This window comes from Dipodomys spectabilis, unplaced genomic scaffold (genome assembly GCF_019054845.1).
Source record: "Dipodomys spectabilis isolate Male_0828 unplaced genomic scaffold, ASM1905484v1 ptg000494l, whole genome shotgun sequence".
NCBI lineage: Eukaryota > Metazoa > Chordata > Mammalia > Rodentia > Heteromyidae > Dipodomys > Dipodomys spectabilis.
The window spans coordinates 1,219,901-1,235,555 of record NW_024871171.1 but is presented as its reverse complement, the minus strand read 5'-3'; the positions used below and the strand labels follow the sequence as shown (position 1 = coordinate 1,235,555).

The 15,655-nt window shown below is 54.5% G+C and overlaps 1 protein-coding gene across 1 annotated transcript; it reads right to left on the bottom strand.

Moving 5' to 3' along the window:
* Positions 1 to 1,437: 1,437 nt before the first annotated feature.
* Positions 1,438 to 15,134, bottom strand: Piwil1 (piwi like RNA-mediated gene silencing 1). The gene is made up of 20 exons (XM_042669340.1): positions 15,057 to 15,134; positions 14,637 to 14,748; positions 13,632 to 13,757; positions 12,990 to 13,204; positions 12,596 to 12,717; positions 11,607 to 11,687; positions 10,888 to 11,085; positions 10,289 to 10,400; positions 8,417 to 8,543; positions 8,125 to 8,242; positions 7,661 to 7,775; positions 6,531 to 6,718; positions 6,109 to 6,181; positions 4,126 to 4,326; positions 3,932 to 4,035; positions 2,967 to 3,037; positions 2,658 to 2,811; positions 2,047 to 2,172; positions 1,645 to 1,792; positions 1,438 to 1,554 (listed from the first exon to the last, which is right to left on the bottom strand). The coding sequence occupies exons 1-20, from the start codon at positions 15,132 to 15,134 to the stop codon at positions 1,438 to 1,440; spliced, it is 2,586 nt and encodes an 861-aa protein (XP_042525274.1).
* Positions 15,135 to 15,655: the final 521 nt, after the last annotated feature.

The following is a 15,655-nucleotide window of genomic DNA, read 5'->3' as shown; positions in this document are numbered from 1 at the left end:
CTTCAAGGAGAATGAGGTTTTAATACCAGCTGCCCACTAGCCTTGGAATCCACAAAACACATCACATGAAATGTGACAGCCTCTAAGAGCCTTTATCAGCAACACGTTCACGCGGCGCCCCGAGACATGGCTTTCTCTTGCATTTCTTCTGATGCTTAGCAAGCAAGGGGAGCGAGCAGCTCTGGGTCCGCTGAGCCCCACCCAACATGCACAGCGCCGTCCGCTGTGAGGCCTGAGAGGACCACCAGAACCAGCACCCGGTGGTGCGGGGCAGTACACAGAGCGCGGGGCAGTGTGGACAATGGCTTTATTGCACTGCAGGGGATTACAGCTCCATTCCTGCAGTGTGAGTGTCCCGGGCAGGTGCAGGGTCTTCACTCAGCCCACGCTGCTCCTGCGAGGGCTGCTGGCAGCTGCAACGCTCCGACGTGAATGCTGCAGCGCTGGCCCTCGGCCGGACCCCCTCCCACCCTGCGAGCCCCAGCTCCTGCACAACTCTACCCTGAAGCCGCATTTTTCCTTGTTTGAGACAGAGTCTCGCTATGTAGCCCAGGCTGGCCTCCAACTCTAAGTCCTCCTGTCTCTGTCTCCCCAGTAATGGGATTACAGGCGTGGCCACCACACCTGGCAGTTTACTTTCCTAAGTGGAATCGTATCTTTTTCATCTGCTCTCCAGCAGCTTAAAAAATTAAGTGGAAAGAAAATACGTACTTTCAAAAAAGTAAAACTATACTGTTATTCAAGTCAAGTGACAGTCACTTTCATTATAAAACCTAGAATGTTCTGGATGCAAAATGAAACAGAGTAATGTGAATTTTGACTGTCATTACTGGCCTCTTATCAAAGAACCTTAAAATATTTCTTTGGGCAAAAATTTAAAACTTTCCAACAAGTTTTTAAACTTCTTTTTCTAACTCTCCTAAAGAAATAAAAAATAACCCCCCCCCTTACCATATGTATTAATGGTAGCTTTTATCATTAAAATATGATATAACCAATCAACATCTAGCCCCGACTGAGTGAGCACCTGCTTCATGCTTTTTCCTGTGTCTTGAAAATAAAGTTAACACTGCCCTGCTGGAAGCACACCTGCAAACCTGTGCTCCTCCGATACTTTAGGAAACTCTGCTTATAGAACAAAATGCGTTGGCCATCAAAACATACTTAAGAGAAATCAACAACCTAAAATATAAAACCTCAACTTCTACCTATACAATCAACAATCCGTTACTAGCAACATTACAAAACTCTGACTATCTCCGGTTCTCTTCCCAGGTTCCACCTAGAGACGACAGATAAAACATAAAGACCACCGCGGTGGCGGGTAAAACACACAGACCACCGACCGCGGTGGCTGGCGCGGCAGGGAGGCGGCGGTGGCGGGGTGCGGCAGGGGGCGGCGGTGGCGGGCGCAGCAGGGGGCGCCAGAGGGCGAGGTCAGAGGTAGTAGAGACGGTTGCACAGGGACAGGTTGGGCTCTCTGTGGATGCTCTGGCCCACAAGGAAGGCCAGCTTGTGCGCATACTGGCAAGGCGCGGGGACGCGGATGACACCCTGTGGTGGGAGAGGGGTGGTCACAGGGCGCTGCTCCACCCGCTAGTGGGTGGAGCAGGCTGTGTGGGCAGAGCCTCGGGGGACGCTCACCGGCCAGTTGTAGTAGATGTGGCAGAGCTTGTACGTGAGCCTCTGGATGTGGTCGGGCTTCAGGCCGCTGCTGTCGTAGATGACGTTGTAGTGTGTGGGAGACACACTCCCACTGCGCACAGCCTGGCTGACAATGAAGAAGTCATACCTGGAAGACACGAGGCACACACGCCGAACATGGCTTTGGAAGGCTGTGAGGACCCAAGCGTACGTGGAAAGATCTAGTGCTCTAAGGCAGTCTGACTTCTCTTTCTGCCCTGGCTTGGGATGCACGGTCGCTGAGCAGCCGCGCTGCTTCGGCGGCAGGCAGGGTGTGAGGGGAGCTGTCGGTCTGTGAACGGACAGCCTGTGTATGGCTTTCTCGCGCTCTGTTTAGAGGAAGCCAGTGCCGCCACAACTCACCACTCGGGCCGTGTGACCTCCACGTCGATGACCGTCCCGGGGAGGGGGTTCTGGAGTCTTCCTCCAGACTGGGCAAAGAACCTGGCATTCACACGCTTCTTCACCACAATCACCGTCAGTCTTGGGCTGGAAGATGAGGGCAACAGCTACTTCAACCTCACTCTGCCGTCCTGCCTCGTGCTCTCCACCTTTATCTCTCTTATTCTATGAAAGCCTCCTTTTCCTGCCTTAGACTCCAAGTTGGGACTAGTTCTGTGGGAGATATTCCTTCTGGGTCTAACTGTGCTGGGCCTGCTGGCCATGCATGGTTCCCAGGGAGCCCGACTGTGGGGAGAGGAGCACACATGCGGGAAGCCCGACGGGTCACGCGCATGCCCAGCAGGTCTCAAAACTCATGATTCACACACTCTACAATGGACACCTGCTGCACAGAAAACACATGCTTGCTGATTCAAAGTACGTCAGGAGACAGAAATGACATACATGCACACACAGAGAAGAACAGTACCACACAGGCCAGTGCTCAGGTCTCCTGTACTGAGTGGCCTTGAATTCAAAGACAAAGACCAGGGGTTATGGCGGAGCAGCTGCTGGGTAGCGGCCGTGCTCACTTGTAGCCTCTGCCCACAGACTTGAGGCAGTCCAGGAACTGCGGCACCTCGTAGTTGACCAGCGTTTTCAGCTGCCCGTCGCCCACGCCGTCGCGGTACACGATGATGCGGCTTGGCATGTACTCGTTGCAGGTGTTCCAGGCCCGCAGCGCGGCTGCAGAAGGGTGGCGGGGGGGGGGGGGGGGGAGGGTGTTTTCTGGAGGAATTTGCACTAATAGAGCCAGTGTATCCCTTTCTGGACCCTGGCCATTTGCAGTAACAGATCAAGGACAGTGGAGGACCCCAGTCAGGATGGACACCCAGACCTACCTTGCAAACACACCTTGAGCCCATCCACCAGCTCCTGTCCTCGATCCTGAAACACGCAGCGGGAGAACCAGCTGTGCAAGGAAAGCAGGGCTGGGTGAGGCCTCGGCTGCACCTCTCACCCTCTCCACTGCTGCCCTCCGTGCCCAGCATCGCCAGCTGCTGAGACAGCTGCCAGTCCCCACGCTGCAAAAATCACACACCAAGTCCTCCCTAATTATAACCCAGGGGACACTTCCCTCCATGAGGGAGAAAGCAAAGTCAAGCACAACGCCAGGGGTGCCACTGGGCCCCTAGACGCTCCCGGCCTCAGGCCCAGTACCACCAGGCCCCTGGACGCCCCCGGCCTCGGGCCCAGTACCACCGGGCCCCTAGACGCTCCCGGCCTCAGGCCCAGTACCACCGGGCCCCTGGACGCCCCCGGCCTCGGGCCCAGTACCACCGGGCCCCTGGACGCCCCCGGCCTCAGGCCCAGTACCACTGGGCCCCTGGACGCCCCCGGCCTCGGGCGTAGTATCACCGGGCCCCTGGACGCCCCCGGCCTCGGGTGTAGTATCACCGGGCCCCTGGACGCTCCCGGCCTCGGGCGTTGTGCCACTGGGCCCTGGATGCTCCTGGCCTCCCATCTGCTCCTGAGGAACTCTGCCAAAGGTCTGAGCACAGCCAGCCCCTAACATGCTGCGGTTCTTGGCAAATAACTGCGTTGAAATACAGGTGGCCCAACAAACAGTTTTGTACTGCAAACAGCAATCACATCTCGGTGGCCAGTAGGACCTGTTCCAGGGGTTTTGAGAAGGCACAGAGTACGAATCCTAAAGGAGGCAAGCACTGTGCACACAGCTTGCCCAGCGCAGGAGTCTTTCCTGAGCAGCGCAGGAGTCTTTCCTGAGCAGCACAGGGCATAGCCCAGAGCCCCGGCCCGCCCGTCCTGCCTGGCGGCCCACCCCCACAGCTGCCCCCTCGCCTACCGGGTCATCCCTTCGTTGATGCTGGCAACAAATCCTGCAATTGACCTCCGTCCTGCCGTGGTGTCGTGGTAACAGTCAATGCCAACGATCATCGCCAGCTTCAGCTTCGGTGAAAATAGGGTAATTTTAGAACTGACGGGATCCCGGTGACACCTGCCTGCTGCCATGTCACTACAAAGCGGGGCGCAACTCACAGGCATGTCCACCCTCCAGAGCTCGCCGCCCATCTTGCAGTTCATCTGCAGCGCAATCTTGGTGGCGATGGCCATGACCGTCTGCTGCTTGCCCAGGGTCCGGGCCACCACGCACTGGCTTGGGGTGGGGCAGTCCGTGCACAGGTACTTCTTAATGGCGTCGTATTTGTCCTTCCGGTTGCTTGACAACAAACACACCACCTAAAAGATACAAGGCACGGAGGGCCCTTAGGAGTTGGGCACCAGGGCAGGGACTGGTCCTGGCGGGCAGCGTGGCAGGCAGCAGGTGGTGTGCGATGGATGCTCAGCATGGGAGTGGCACAAACGGCACCCCCACTCAGCCAGAAAGATGTGAACAGCGTGATTGGAAACAGTTGCAGCGCCAAGGTGACAACTCCCCTTGCCCATGAGCCACGTCGGGTGAGGACTCAGCGCAGAGGTAACAGTTCTCTACGCGTAATGCACAGCTTGCCCGGGACCATGGCTTTCAAGCCAAAGCCCTGGCCTAAGAATCTGAGCACAGCGCACTCTCTCCTGGGGATCGTGTGCTTCCAGACCCACAGGACACTCGTGACTGAAATGTCCGCCTTTTCTTCTTCAGTGCCCACTTCCCAAGCCCAGGGGCTCTAAGGACAGATTTCACGACACCACAGAGCCCTCATCTGGAGCCGCTCTGCTTCCCGGGATGTGCGTCCAGTGCAGGGGCTGGCTCACCCTCTCGCGGTGGAACCATCCGTGTGGGCACCCCAGCACCCCCTCCCCCCAGAGGCTCCGGTGGCATCTGGGAGAATGGAAGCCACAGGGGGCCTAGGGGAGGCGCGCCCTGCCGCCTACACACACAGGACGAGCCGTGGAAAGGGGCCAGGAGCTTCTGGCAATGGCTGCGCACCGGGGCGCTCAGAGGTTCTGCTCCCCAGGTGTGGATGGGACCCTTTCCTTCAGGCGTGGACCACTTTCGTCGTGGCGTGGTTGTCCACTGACGGGTGTCATGGATGAAACCCGGTCCACAGGAGACCGTGAGGTGGGCGGGGTGAGCAGGACCATACCGTGGAAGTGTTTGCAGTAGGGAATAGCATTATGCAGGATGAGAGGAGGAATGAGCATACAATTGCAGCCGCTCATGGACGAGTTTTAAGAGTTTGGGGCTTTGTCTGTGCCGCTGCAGTGTGTGGTGAGGTCAGTGGAGTCTAGAGCGCCCGGGGGCCCTGGCTGTACGGCCTGGCCCAGCCCCCTGTTGGTTGTGCCAGGCTCGGGCTGCATTCTCCTTCTAACACGATCAGGGCAGCCACCACAGACGTTAGCAGATGAGCCATGGAGGTTCTTGTAAGGCCTGAACTGAACAACAGGGCAGAGCCCTGCATCTCCAAGCAGGCCTCCGACACATCCCAAGCGACTCTGGTTCTCCAGACCCCAGCAAGTGTTTTGTCCATGGGGATCAGGAAGGGGAGCCGTGAGGTTCGTCAGGTGGCCTGTGTAAATGATGCAAGACCCCACCCCCCAAAATAACATATGCAAAAATGGCTAGAGGCATGGATTAAGTGGTAGAGCACCTGCCTTGCAAGTGTGAGGACCTGTGTTCCGATTCTAGTACTATCAAAGCACATCAGAACATTGTCAGAAAATATACTGAGATAAGACTTTGCCAAGTGCGTCCACAATGAGCACAGGTGTGCAGGTGAGCAGGCGGGCCAGGTGGTAGCATGCCACATTCCGGCTTGCAGAGTCGGATCCTGTGCACACAGCACAGGCCACACAGGCCAGGACTCTCTCCCCACACTGACAGCAGGACCGGGGATTCAAAGAACCAACCTAAAACTGGACAAGGGTGACTCAGAACCCCGTACAGTCCACGAGTCTGAGAGTGTGTGAGGAGGTTCTGGCCCATCCTGGGACCTAAGAAACAGCATTTGGAAAGTGTGTTGAGATTCAGATGGCCACTGCCCTGTGAGCCCCTTACCCCAGGCTCGACGGCCAGCTACTCACTATCTGCGTGTCTGAGGTGACCTTCTGCTGCAGGACTCGTAAGTAAGCCTCCGTCCTGTCATCCACTTCAATCCTGGGGTGGAAGGGCACAGACAACACTCAGAGGAGAGCCCGTGGTCCCTGTGCACCAAACGTTTTCTGCAGATAGCACGTAAAGCCTCTGTGTGTAAAGCGTGGCATACAACTTGGGCAAAGGGCTGCTGCCAGCGCAAGTAACACTGCCGCTTCAGCTTTCTGCAGAGCTTTCGTAAAGCACTCCTGATCGGCCTCTCTCCCCACCGGTTCCTTCTCAGGTCCCATGTGCATATGACAAGGAGCCACACCGAGTCTTCAAATAGTCATCATGGTCACACTGCCACTGCTTGAGATCCCATGCCCCGCAGATGACCCCAAGCCCCCTCAGAGTGACTTATCATACTTACATCACGGCTTTCTTCATCTGTATGCCCATGGCTGGAGTGACTTTGAACAGATTCTGTATCAGTGAATTGGCGGCTTCATAATTTCTTCGAGTATAGATCAACAGCCAGTTATCTAGTGGCTTCACACTAATTAGCGGAGCACCTCTTGTTTCTTTTGACCAGTCTGCAAATTGTGGGTTGTAGTCAAACTAGAATAAAGGGCAGAGACCTCGTGAGCTCCCTCATCAGCTCTCAGCAGCAAAGCCTGCACGTTCCTACCACCACCTGCTTTCAATCGGAGACGCTGACTCGGGGACAGAACAACTGCCCCTCTGGGGAGAAAGGCTACAAAAGAGTGTAAGCGAAGCCCGGCAGGACACACGGTCCGTTCCTGCTGGCCGCTCATGTCGGCAGGAGCTGCTCATGTCAGAAGCTGTCCTGATGCTTCAGGTGAGCCTCCACCATCCCTTCTGAAATCTTACAAAGGTGAGTGTTACCACACAAGGCTCGAAAGTGAGGCCCCACATGGACAGTAAGCCAAAGGCACCGCTAGCAGGGCCAAGTGAGACAAAGACGTTGCCGGCATCAGAGTGGACACCGATGCTTTCTGCCAGCCCAGCTGGTCCCCGGCCATGCTTTTCACAGGGACCCATTTTCCAGTGTTTCTGAGGTGACAGGTGACCAGTGGTCTCACCCTGCTGGACAGCTGCACACCATTGTTAGATAGAAAGGACTCGGCTGGTTGTGCGGACTGGGAAGTGTGCAATGCTTTGATCACGTACAGTTATTTTTACAATACTCGATTTTCTCCTCTAAAGACAAAAGGCACTATTTTCAATACATTTCCTCGCAGTTAAGGGGTCCAAGCAAAGATGGAGCAATTAAGTGAATTTTCCTTCTAAAAGGTCACCTTGGTGGCACACAGATGTGAGTCCACTCAGTAGATTTTTTTCCAATACCTTTAGTAGCTGGGGCACTTAGAATAAAGCTTTTGTAATCTAAGCTTCAGCTCAGCACAGGGAGCAGGTTCCATGCAGAGCCATGGAGCCTCCCCTAGGGTTGTGACCCCCGGGGGTGCTCAGAGAGGAGGACCACCCGAGTGCCACCCAGGGGGGAGCGCCACCCGAGTGCCACTTGTGGAAATGTCTCACTGTTTTTCCTCCTTGGTGAATCTTCTCTGTTTGCAGGATTCTTCCTGAGAAGGACAGCAAGTTGGAATCGAAGCTCAGGCCCCAGTCACGGAGCTCCCTCTGAACATTGTCATCTCTGTCAATGAAGCATGTGCGCATGTCCCCACCAAGCAGGCAAAGCCCCTCAGACAGACCCCTCCTCCACCCTATCCCCCTCCCCCGCCACGGCTGCCCTCCGCCTAGAACTCAGGACCAGTGCCCTGCAGTCTCCATCACCAGAATCATGACACCACCTCAAAAGCAAGCACCGGAGACAAAGGAATCAGATTTGTCCAAAAGCATGTCTCTCATCTTGCCACCTTTTTCTACTGGCTGCTTTTCCTGTTCTCTGAAAAGTGGTAGCCTCACGACAGGGACAGGGCACAGCAGGACCTCTGCCCTCCGGTCCCTCCCCCGTCCACCCCGCCGTGGGCTGGGCCACCTACTTGTGGATGTAGTCGATGAGACGGCCCACCTCGCGCTGCCGCTGCTCAGGGGTCAGCCGTGTGTGCACCGCCAGGTCCTTCATCACATTGAAGTCATTGCGCATTTTGTCGGTCAGACCTTCACACAGACGTGGACAGGCGTGTGGCCAAAGAAAACAGACAAGGCCCAACTACAGCTGGAGTGTGAGGCGGGGGGAGGGGGGGCCGGAAACTCCAGGGGGGTGGCTTTAGTGCCTGGGCCTGGGAGGGGAGGCGCGGGTAGCAGGACAGGGCCCCGGACGAGGCTACACACCTGTGAGGTAGCAGAGCTCGGGGATGAGCATGGCAGGGCCGGGCAGCGTGCCCCCGGGGCCCCGCCGCCGCTTGGGCTGGCTCACCAAGACGGGCTGCTTCAGGTCAGTGATCTCTTGGTTATATTGCTGCTCAGAGAAGAAAGAAGGTTTTGCTGTGCTGCGCACACACGGCAGACACTGACCCATGACAAGTGTGCATCTGCTCTCCAGTGGACAATGGAGCCAAGAGCATGGGGAGCGTGGATCCACAGAAGCTGGGGAGTGTGTTCTGGGCCCTGGGAGATGCCAAGTGGGCTGCGCCCGATGGAGAGTCCTGTGTCCTCTCCAGTGGCAGGGGCTTTCAGACAGCCTGCGGAAGTTGGCTGTGGAACGTCAATGTCATGGGCCCACCAAGGGGAAACAACAGCAGGTGTTCCCGAGTACGAAGCAGTTTTATAAATCTTTCTGCTTTCAAGAGGCCACACATCTCTGCCTTCAGCCAGCTTTTACAACTTGCAAACTAAAGTTTCTGTGTTCACGATGCAACATCCATGACACAGGCCCTCGGGCCTGGCTCAGCAGGCCAGAGAATGATGGACAGGGTTCTGAGGGAGCACGCTGGGAGCTCCTGGCCTTCCCCATCGCCTCCTGAGGCCCAGACATTTTAAACATCTGATTAAAATTTAAGTGCTTTTTAGGAGATGATTAAAACCAAACCAAAGCAAGCCACATCTCAACTAGACACACAGGAACAATGCTGTGGCCATTTCATGACCTGAGTCTCTCATCAATAGCCAAGAGGCCCATCACGTGACAAGGTCCTGCTGACCCTCATGGCCCATGTGAAGCAACAATGCATTGTCTACCCTCCAACCGTCCCCTAATAAACCAACCACTCGCGAAAAAGTGACCGTTCTCCTCTGAGACCAGAAAACCTCACGTAGGCTCCCAGCGTCCTCCTCACGCATCGCTGCCCGATACACATGGCTGTGGCGGCAGGAGCTCAGAGCCATCTCCCATCTCACCCAGGCCTTCATCGAAACTTCAGACCCCACGTCTTAGGGGCGCTTCTACTTTCCTTGGACATCAACAAAAACCTGCCAATTCTCTTTACATTTTCCTACTCCTGAAAACAGGGCTCCGTTTCACCCCACTGATCATGATCCTCCCCTCCAAAGGCTTCTTCTCTGCTCCAGGGTTTTCTAGACTTTATCCTTAATCCAAAACACGATTCTAGACCTAGCCTTAATCCAGAACATGATTCTAGACTTAATCTAGAACACGATTCACAACTACAGCCACAGAAGTTCCCAGAACATGATTCATAACTACAGCCGCGGAAGTTTCACCTCTGCCATACACAGCACCACCTCTCCCCTTTCAACTGTGCCTGCCACAGAGACAACTCCAATGGCAACAGGAACCCTCCCACAGAAATAATCCCAGCAGAGAGAGACCTGGAGCATCAAAACGAAGGCACACTCTGTGTGCAGTGTGACAGCCATGGGCTAGAGAGGCTGGGCAGCAGCACAGGCTGTGTATGCTCTCCAGGACACAGCAGGTGTGTCCCCCTCGGCACTCTGGGTAAGAGAGGAACAACTGCACAGTTACGGGGCCTGAAATAGAGCCTCAGATAGTGGACTACGTTTTTGGCGGGCCTGAACAGAAGATGGCGTCACTCAGAAGGAAGGAGACGCAGCCAGTGGGCTGTGGAGGCTCTGGCCCCACCCAGGCCCATGACAGCGACGGGCATAGGCCACTTGGAATTTCTGCCTTGTAGGTTAGGGTAACTGCATCAATCAAAGGCACCGATGGAGGCTCGGTGGGGGCATCTCGCCTTCAATGCTGGCATCCTGTGTGCACCCCTCTCCCCCATCTCCAGGGCCTCATACCTTCCGGTAGTACTCCAGGAAGCTGACCTCTGAGCCATCTGCCTTCTTGAAGGTGCTCTTGGGATTTTGGTCCCAGTCAATATCATCCACCCTGTATGTTTTGTTGTTGTACCTGGGGGATGAGTGTGAGCAGGTGGACATTCAGTAAAAAAAAAAAAATGGGGAGCAGATATCAAGGCAGGACAAGACAGAATGCCCCTCCAATACCTCTAGTCTCCTAAAAACACAAAATGCCAGGGAAGGGCATGGGACAGATCCACCAAGAAACTAGGACTGGTGGGCAGAAAGGGGACTGAACAATGACTGGAAATAAAGCCCAGATTACAGAGTGTCTGTCTTTTGCCGTGAGCCACGCTCCCATAGGAGCTGGCAGTGGGGAGAGGGGTGGGTCACTCTCTCCCTCCTGGTGCCCTAACCTACCCCACCTTCCAGCACAAGAAAGCCATGCGCTCTCGCTCCCATAGGAGCTGGCAGTGGGGAGAGGGGTGGGTCACTCTCTCCCTCCTGGTGCCCTAACCTACCCCACCTTCCAGCACAAGAAAGCCATGCGCTCTCGCTCTGGCAGAGGGATGATCCCCTATGAGAGAAGGTGGTCTTACTTGGTAAGAACAATTAAACCTATGAGTTCTTTGGAGACTTGTTCTTGAAACTTGTGCTCCTCCGTCTGATGATACAGGTTGAACATGAAATCCAGGACAGTCTCACTTCGAAGGACCTTGTGGCTGACATCTGTGCACAGCATGATGTTGTTTTCATACTGAAGGATGGAGGTAGTGAAGCCGGGCCAGATCACCAGCCTGTCACATGAAACCAGTCATGAAGCCACGCATGTACATCCGCATGTGATTTGTCTGCGTGCATCACGCTGTGCTTCATCCTGTGGAACTGGGTCTCAAACACCAGTTTCTACTGAGTCAGCGGACTAAGTCTAGGTTCCTATAACTCCAGACAGAGCCCTGTCTTTTTAAGACCTTTAAGAGCAGTGGGTAACTGTATAAATTTCACCTAAGTGAACATACTAATTTGATAAAACTATTCTTACAATGCCCAGCTAAGTGAGAACACCAACAGCATCATATCTAAACCAGCACACCACAGAAGCTTCCAAAAGAGCATTGCTAAATGATAAGCCTAATTACCTAAGAGAAAAATACAGTGAGTGTGCTGGACAATGGCTTTTTAGAAAATAACGTGATTTTTCTAAGTAGGAGAACTCTGAGATGATTCCTTACTGAAGTCAGGCCCCTCGTTCACCTAATGCCATGGGTAGTTAACAGGTCGTTTAAAATTACGATGCCACATCACACTTTATACAAACCTGTGGTTCGGGATATCAATTGGGTCGCTTGGGTTATAATAATTGCGTCCAATTTGTTGTAGATTCATGATTTTCAGGAGCCTAGAAAGTGAAAGTTAGAAAAGTTGGATGTATTTGTGGTAAACATCTGGAGCTAGAATAGCATGTTTCTCAGAGTAAGGTGGCAAGCTAACAGGTGCGTCTGGGCAGGTCCAGCTACTCTTACACATCCTGTGTGTTAACAATGACTTTTCAATTTTTAAGAGTTAGAAAAGAATCAGGTAATTTCAAGACACATGACTAGAAATTAAATCTGTGTCCGTGGATAAAGTTTAAATGGAACACAGCTGCCATGACTCCCTTGCATGTTGTCTGTGGCTGTGTTCAGACTCCAACAAGTTGAGCAGCTACAATGGAGCTTATGGGCCACCAAGCCTGTTCACCACCAGGCTCTGCAGAAAACATTTGTCACCATTCCTTTTGGAGAAAAACAAATCTACCAATTGTTCAAGACAAGCCTCTACCACAGTGAACTGTCCTATTGGCCAGCAACAGCAGCTACTAACAAGCAACTAAAAAAGGGTAATTAGAAACCCAAGCATTCTCACAGAAATTACAGCCTCCTTGGTGCATCTCGTGCGGGGGGGGGGGGGGGGGGGGGGAGGATCCTCTGTGTCTTTGTTTGGGATATAAGCATGCACACTAAAAGCAAGCTACTCAGCATGCAGCTGGGTCCTGCCATGAGCGCCACAGACTGCACAGAGCCCTCAGCCTGCCTGGGGCCCCCCTGTGGGTACACAGAGGAGCTTGTGACAACACCCAGAGTGAGCATATGAGCATATTCATGACACAAGGGCAAATGATATTTCAAAGACCTAATGTCAACACAGTCAGAGATGCCAAAGACAGAATACCAACAGCAAGGAAATGAACTTTACATGGGTCAGCTGCGTCTCAATGTGACAGGGCAGAGGAAGTCTGGTGAGCTCCTGGAGCTCGTGCTCACACACCTCCTGAAGATGATGTTGTAGAACTGCAGGCAGGTGGGCGAGGTGGGCGGGAGCTCATTTGTCAGCGTGATGGTTATCCTCACGTGCTCTCCGTTCCGGGTCTGACTGAAAACTTCAGTAACCTGAGGACCAGAGTTGGAAAAGTTCTTAACTCAAAATCAAATCACCCTATTACACAGCGCCCTTTAAAAGACCACATTCCCCAAGCAGACATCTTTAGCACAGGAGGGCTTCCCCCTCCTCCCCCCCCCCCCATGGGGGTTCATGGTGAGTTAGCCCCTCCATGGCTTGAGGCCCACCACATGCAGGGAGGCCCTGGGCTGGCACCACCTCCTCCGTGGATTGCACTCGGTGGGCACCCCACACCCTCCCCCATTCAGGCAATAGGAATAACCTTGTGCTGTAGTCTTTTAGGTAAAAACAATATTGTCCCATCAAAAGCATGACACCTTCCAATGAGATCTTCATGCTGGAAGAGCAGCGCGGAACGCAGCCTGCGGGCTTCCATTAATGGGTTGTAGTCAATGTGGTACTGGTACAGGGCCCACTGAGGACGGGAGGTCAGCCGGAAGTGATTGGTACTCAGCCGCACGATGATGCCCGAGGATCCTGAGGAGCCAGCCATGCCCAGTCAGCTGATGTCACGGCCATCCCCCCCAAGACCTCGCCCTCCTCAGCAAGTGGCCACAGCTTTGCAACACATGAGAGCGAGGCAGGCGGCGGCCACGAGGGTGTCTAACTTTGGGGACCACATCCTATGTCTCCAGGGAAGTTCTGAAGAATCATTCCTTCAGAAATGAGAGACCAAATGACTTAGAACAAAATCAGCCAAGGCCTTAAGGCAAGGGCTCACCAAGAGTCCAACATGACCTCTAAGAAGACATTTCGAGATGCTCAAAGACATGTGTGAGTTCATTACAGCGGAGCGGGAGAAGGCCAGGCTTTGGCTCCTTCACTTGCTTCTCCCTCCCAGGAAAGCCTCCATCGACAAGCATCTAAAACAAGGGCTTCTGAGGCAGTGCTTTCAACAGCCCACCTGTCTTTGATTCTTTGACATGGTCTAGGTTCTGTCTTGTGTTCACACCCAGGTCATGGAAGTCTCTGCGGCGCCCTCCTCTCTCTGCCAAAGACAGCTCCTGAAACCCAGCAGATATCTGGAGTTCTTAGGAAGGAGAGAGAAAAGCACTCACACACTCTGGTAGTGTCACACACTGAACAGCACTCCCATGATGCTGTGAGGTGGCCCAGAGGTGCAAAGACAACATGGCAAGTGTCAACCTGCTCCACAGCTGCCGGCTGTCAGCAGAACAGATTCAGTTGCTCCTTAAAAACCACTGTCACTTTGTAAGGTCCAGGCAACTGGGCTATGTGCAAAAGCTCAGGGGCAATGCGTCTGTGACTGGCAAGTGTGTGTTTTTTTTCTTTTTTGTACTGTAAACACTAAGTGTCTCAGAATTTTCCAACCTGTCATATTGTAATCATAACTGCAGAACTTGAAGTGTAGAGAGATTTCATTCTGTAACTTGGAATAGGAAATGCATCCCTAACCCATGGCTCCCATTATTTAAGTTCCTTAAATGAACGCACACCTGTGCGTATCCCATGGCTTCTCCTGGGACTGATTAGTCACCAGTTGCTGCTTGTTCCAGTAACTGGTTGGAAGAACCTAAAGTATGAAGTCATTCGGTGGGTAGAAGCACACAATCGTGTATCTGAGCTCATTACTATGATGTGGGACAAAGAATGAATACAGGTTTGTAGTCAAGTGTTTGCATTCTAGTTTGGTTTACAGGGGTGCCATCTTATGTAGGCTAGCCTCATGGTTGACTCCTTAATAATCAAGTCCTCATTCTTCTTTAGAAAACAGTAGTCTTATTTGGGGCACTATGGCTAACAGAGCCAAATGACGACCCCACCCCCGGGCTGCACAGTCACAAACCCCCTCTTCTACCCAGTGAGCTGGGCTCTGGTGATGTAGCCTGTGTGGTGGCCACCTGTGTTCAGCCCTGTACCTGGCCTGGCCCTCCCACACTCCCTTTACCTTGTGACTTGGCTGTGGCTCCAACTGCTCCTCTCTGCCGACCTCGACCAACCAGTTCCCCCTCTGCTGGAGGCGGCTGAGGTCTTGGCTGAATAAATCCGGGCTGTGGACCCTGGGGTTGCACAGAGAATGCTTTACATCACCTTCAGTTGGCCATGCTTAAAGCAGCCCGACACACAGCCCGACTGGATGCCTGTTAGCAATCAAATTGTTTTCAAAGGAGACTTCTCTGAGACAAGAAGAACCAAGTCAAACATCGGTTTCTTAAGTCCTTGATTATGGCCCACCTTCTCCCCAGTGGCTCAGGTTTTAGCGATGCTCCGTGCGTCTTATGCAAGCTCGCTGCAGTGAGTCCCACCTGCATGCTAAGTGTCTTAATTTACTCAAGGTGCTTCTGAGTTGGAAAAAACGGATGCTCACCGTGGCTGCCCCGACTTGCTGCACCGTCTCCTGACCGCGAGCCCTTCCCCGGGCTCGGGCTCGGGCTCGACCCGTCATTTTCTCTTTCTTGAGAGAAAAGAACCGTGAGGACAACATTCAGTGGCTCTGACATCTCCACAGCTCCCCCTCCCCCTTTAGAGGGCCCCACGTCGGGGGGGGGGGGGGGCGGCGTGCAGGTGGACGGCTGGCCGCAGTGCGGGGGCCTGCGGGGTCCCCCCGCCCCGCCGCGGCTCGGCACCCAGGTTTACCCGAGACGGTTCAGGTTTTCAGCTTGGCCTTCTTTCTGTGTCGACCGGACCCGGGCCCGGACGCTGGCGCGGTCACTCCTGGGCCAAGACACAGGCCCGCGTCAGCCCGGCCGGGCCTGGTCCCCGGGGCTCCGTCCAGGGGCCCGCGACGCGGGGCCACGGCGCCCGGCCGGGCTGCGGGCCTCCAGTGCGCATGCGCCCGCGGTGGGGGGCTCGGCCGCCCGCCCGGGGTCGCCCCGCCCCGCCCCAGGGGCAAACCGACGTCACCTCACACCTGCCGGCGGCGGGCAGCGGGGCGCTGCGGCCCGCCCGCGACCCCCGGCCCGGGCG

Excerpts from the sequence above, each read along its gene's own strand:
- Piwil1 (XM_042669340.1), bottom strand. The coding sequence starts at position 15,134 with ATGACGGGTCGAGCCCGAGCCCGAGCCCGGGGAAGGGCTCGCGGTCAG. Across the intron at positions 11,688-12,595 it reads TACAACATCATCTTCAGGAG|GCTCCTGAAAATCATGAATC; the intron begins GTGTGTGAGCAC and ends TTCACTTTCTAG. Across the intron at positions 4,327-6,108 it reads TCACCTCAGACACGCAGATA|GTGGTGTGTTTGTTGTCAAG; the intron begins GTGAGTAGCTGG and ends TGTATCTTTTAG.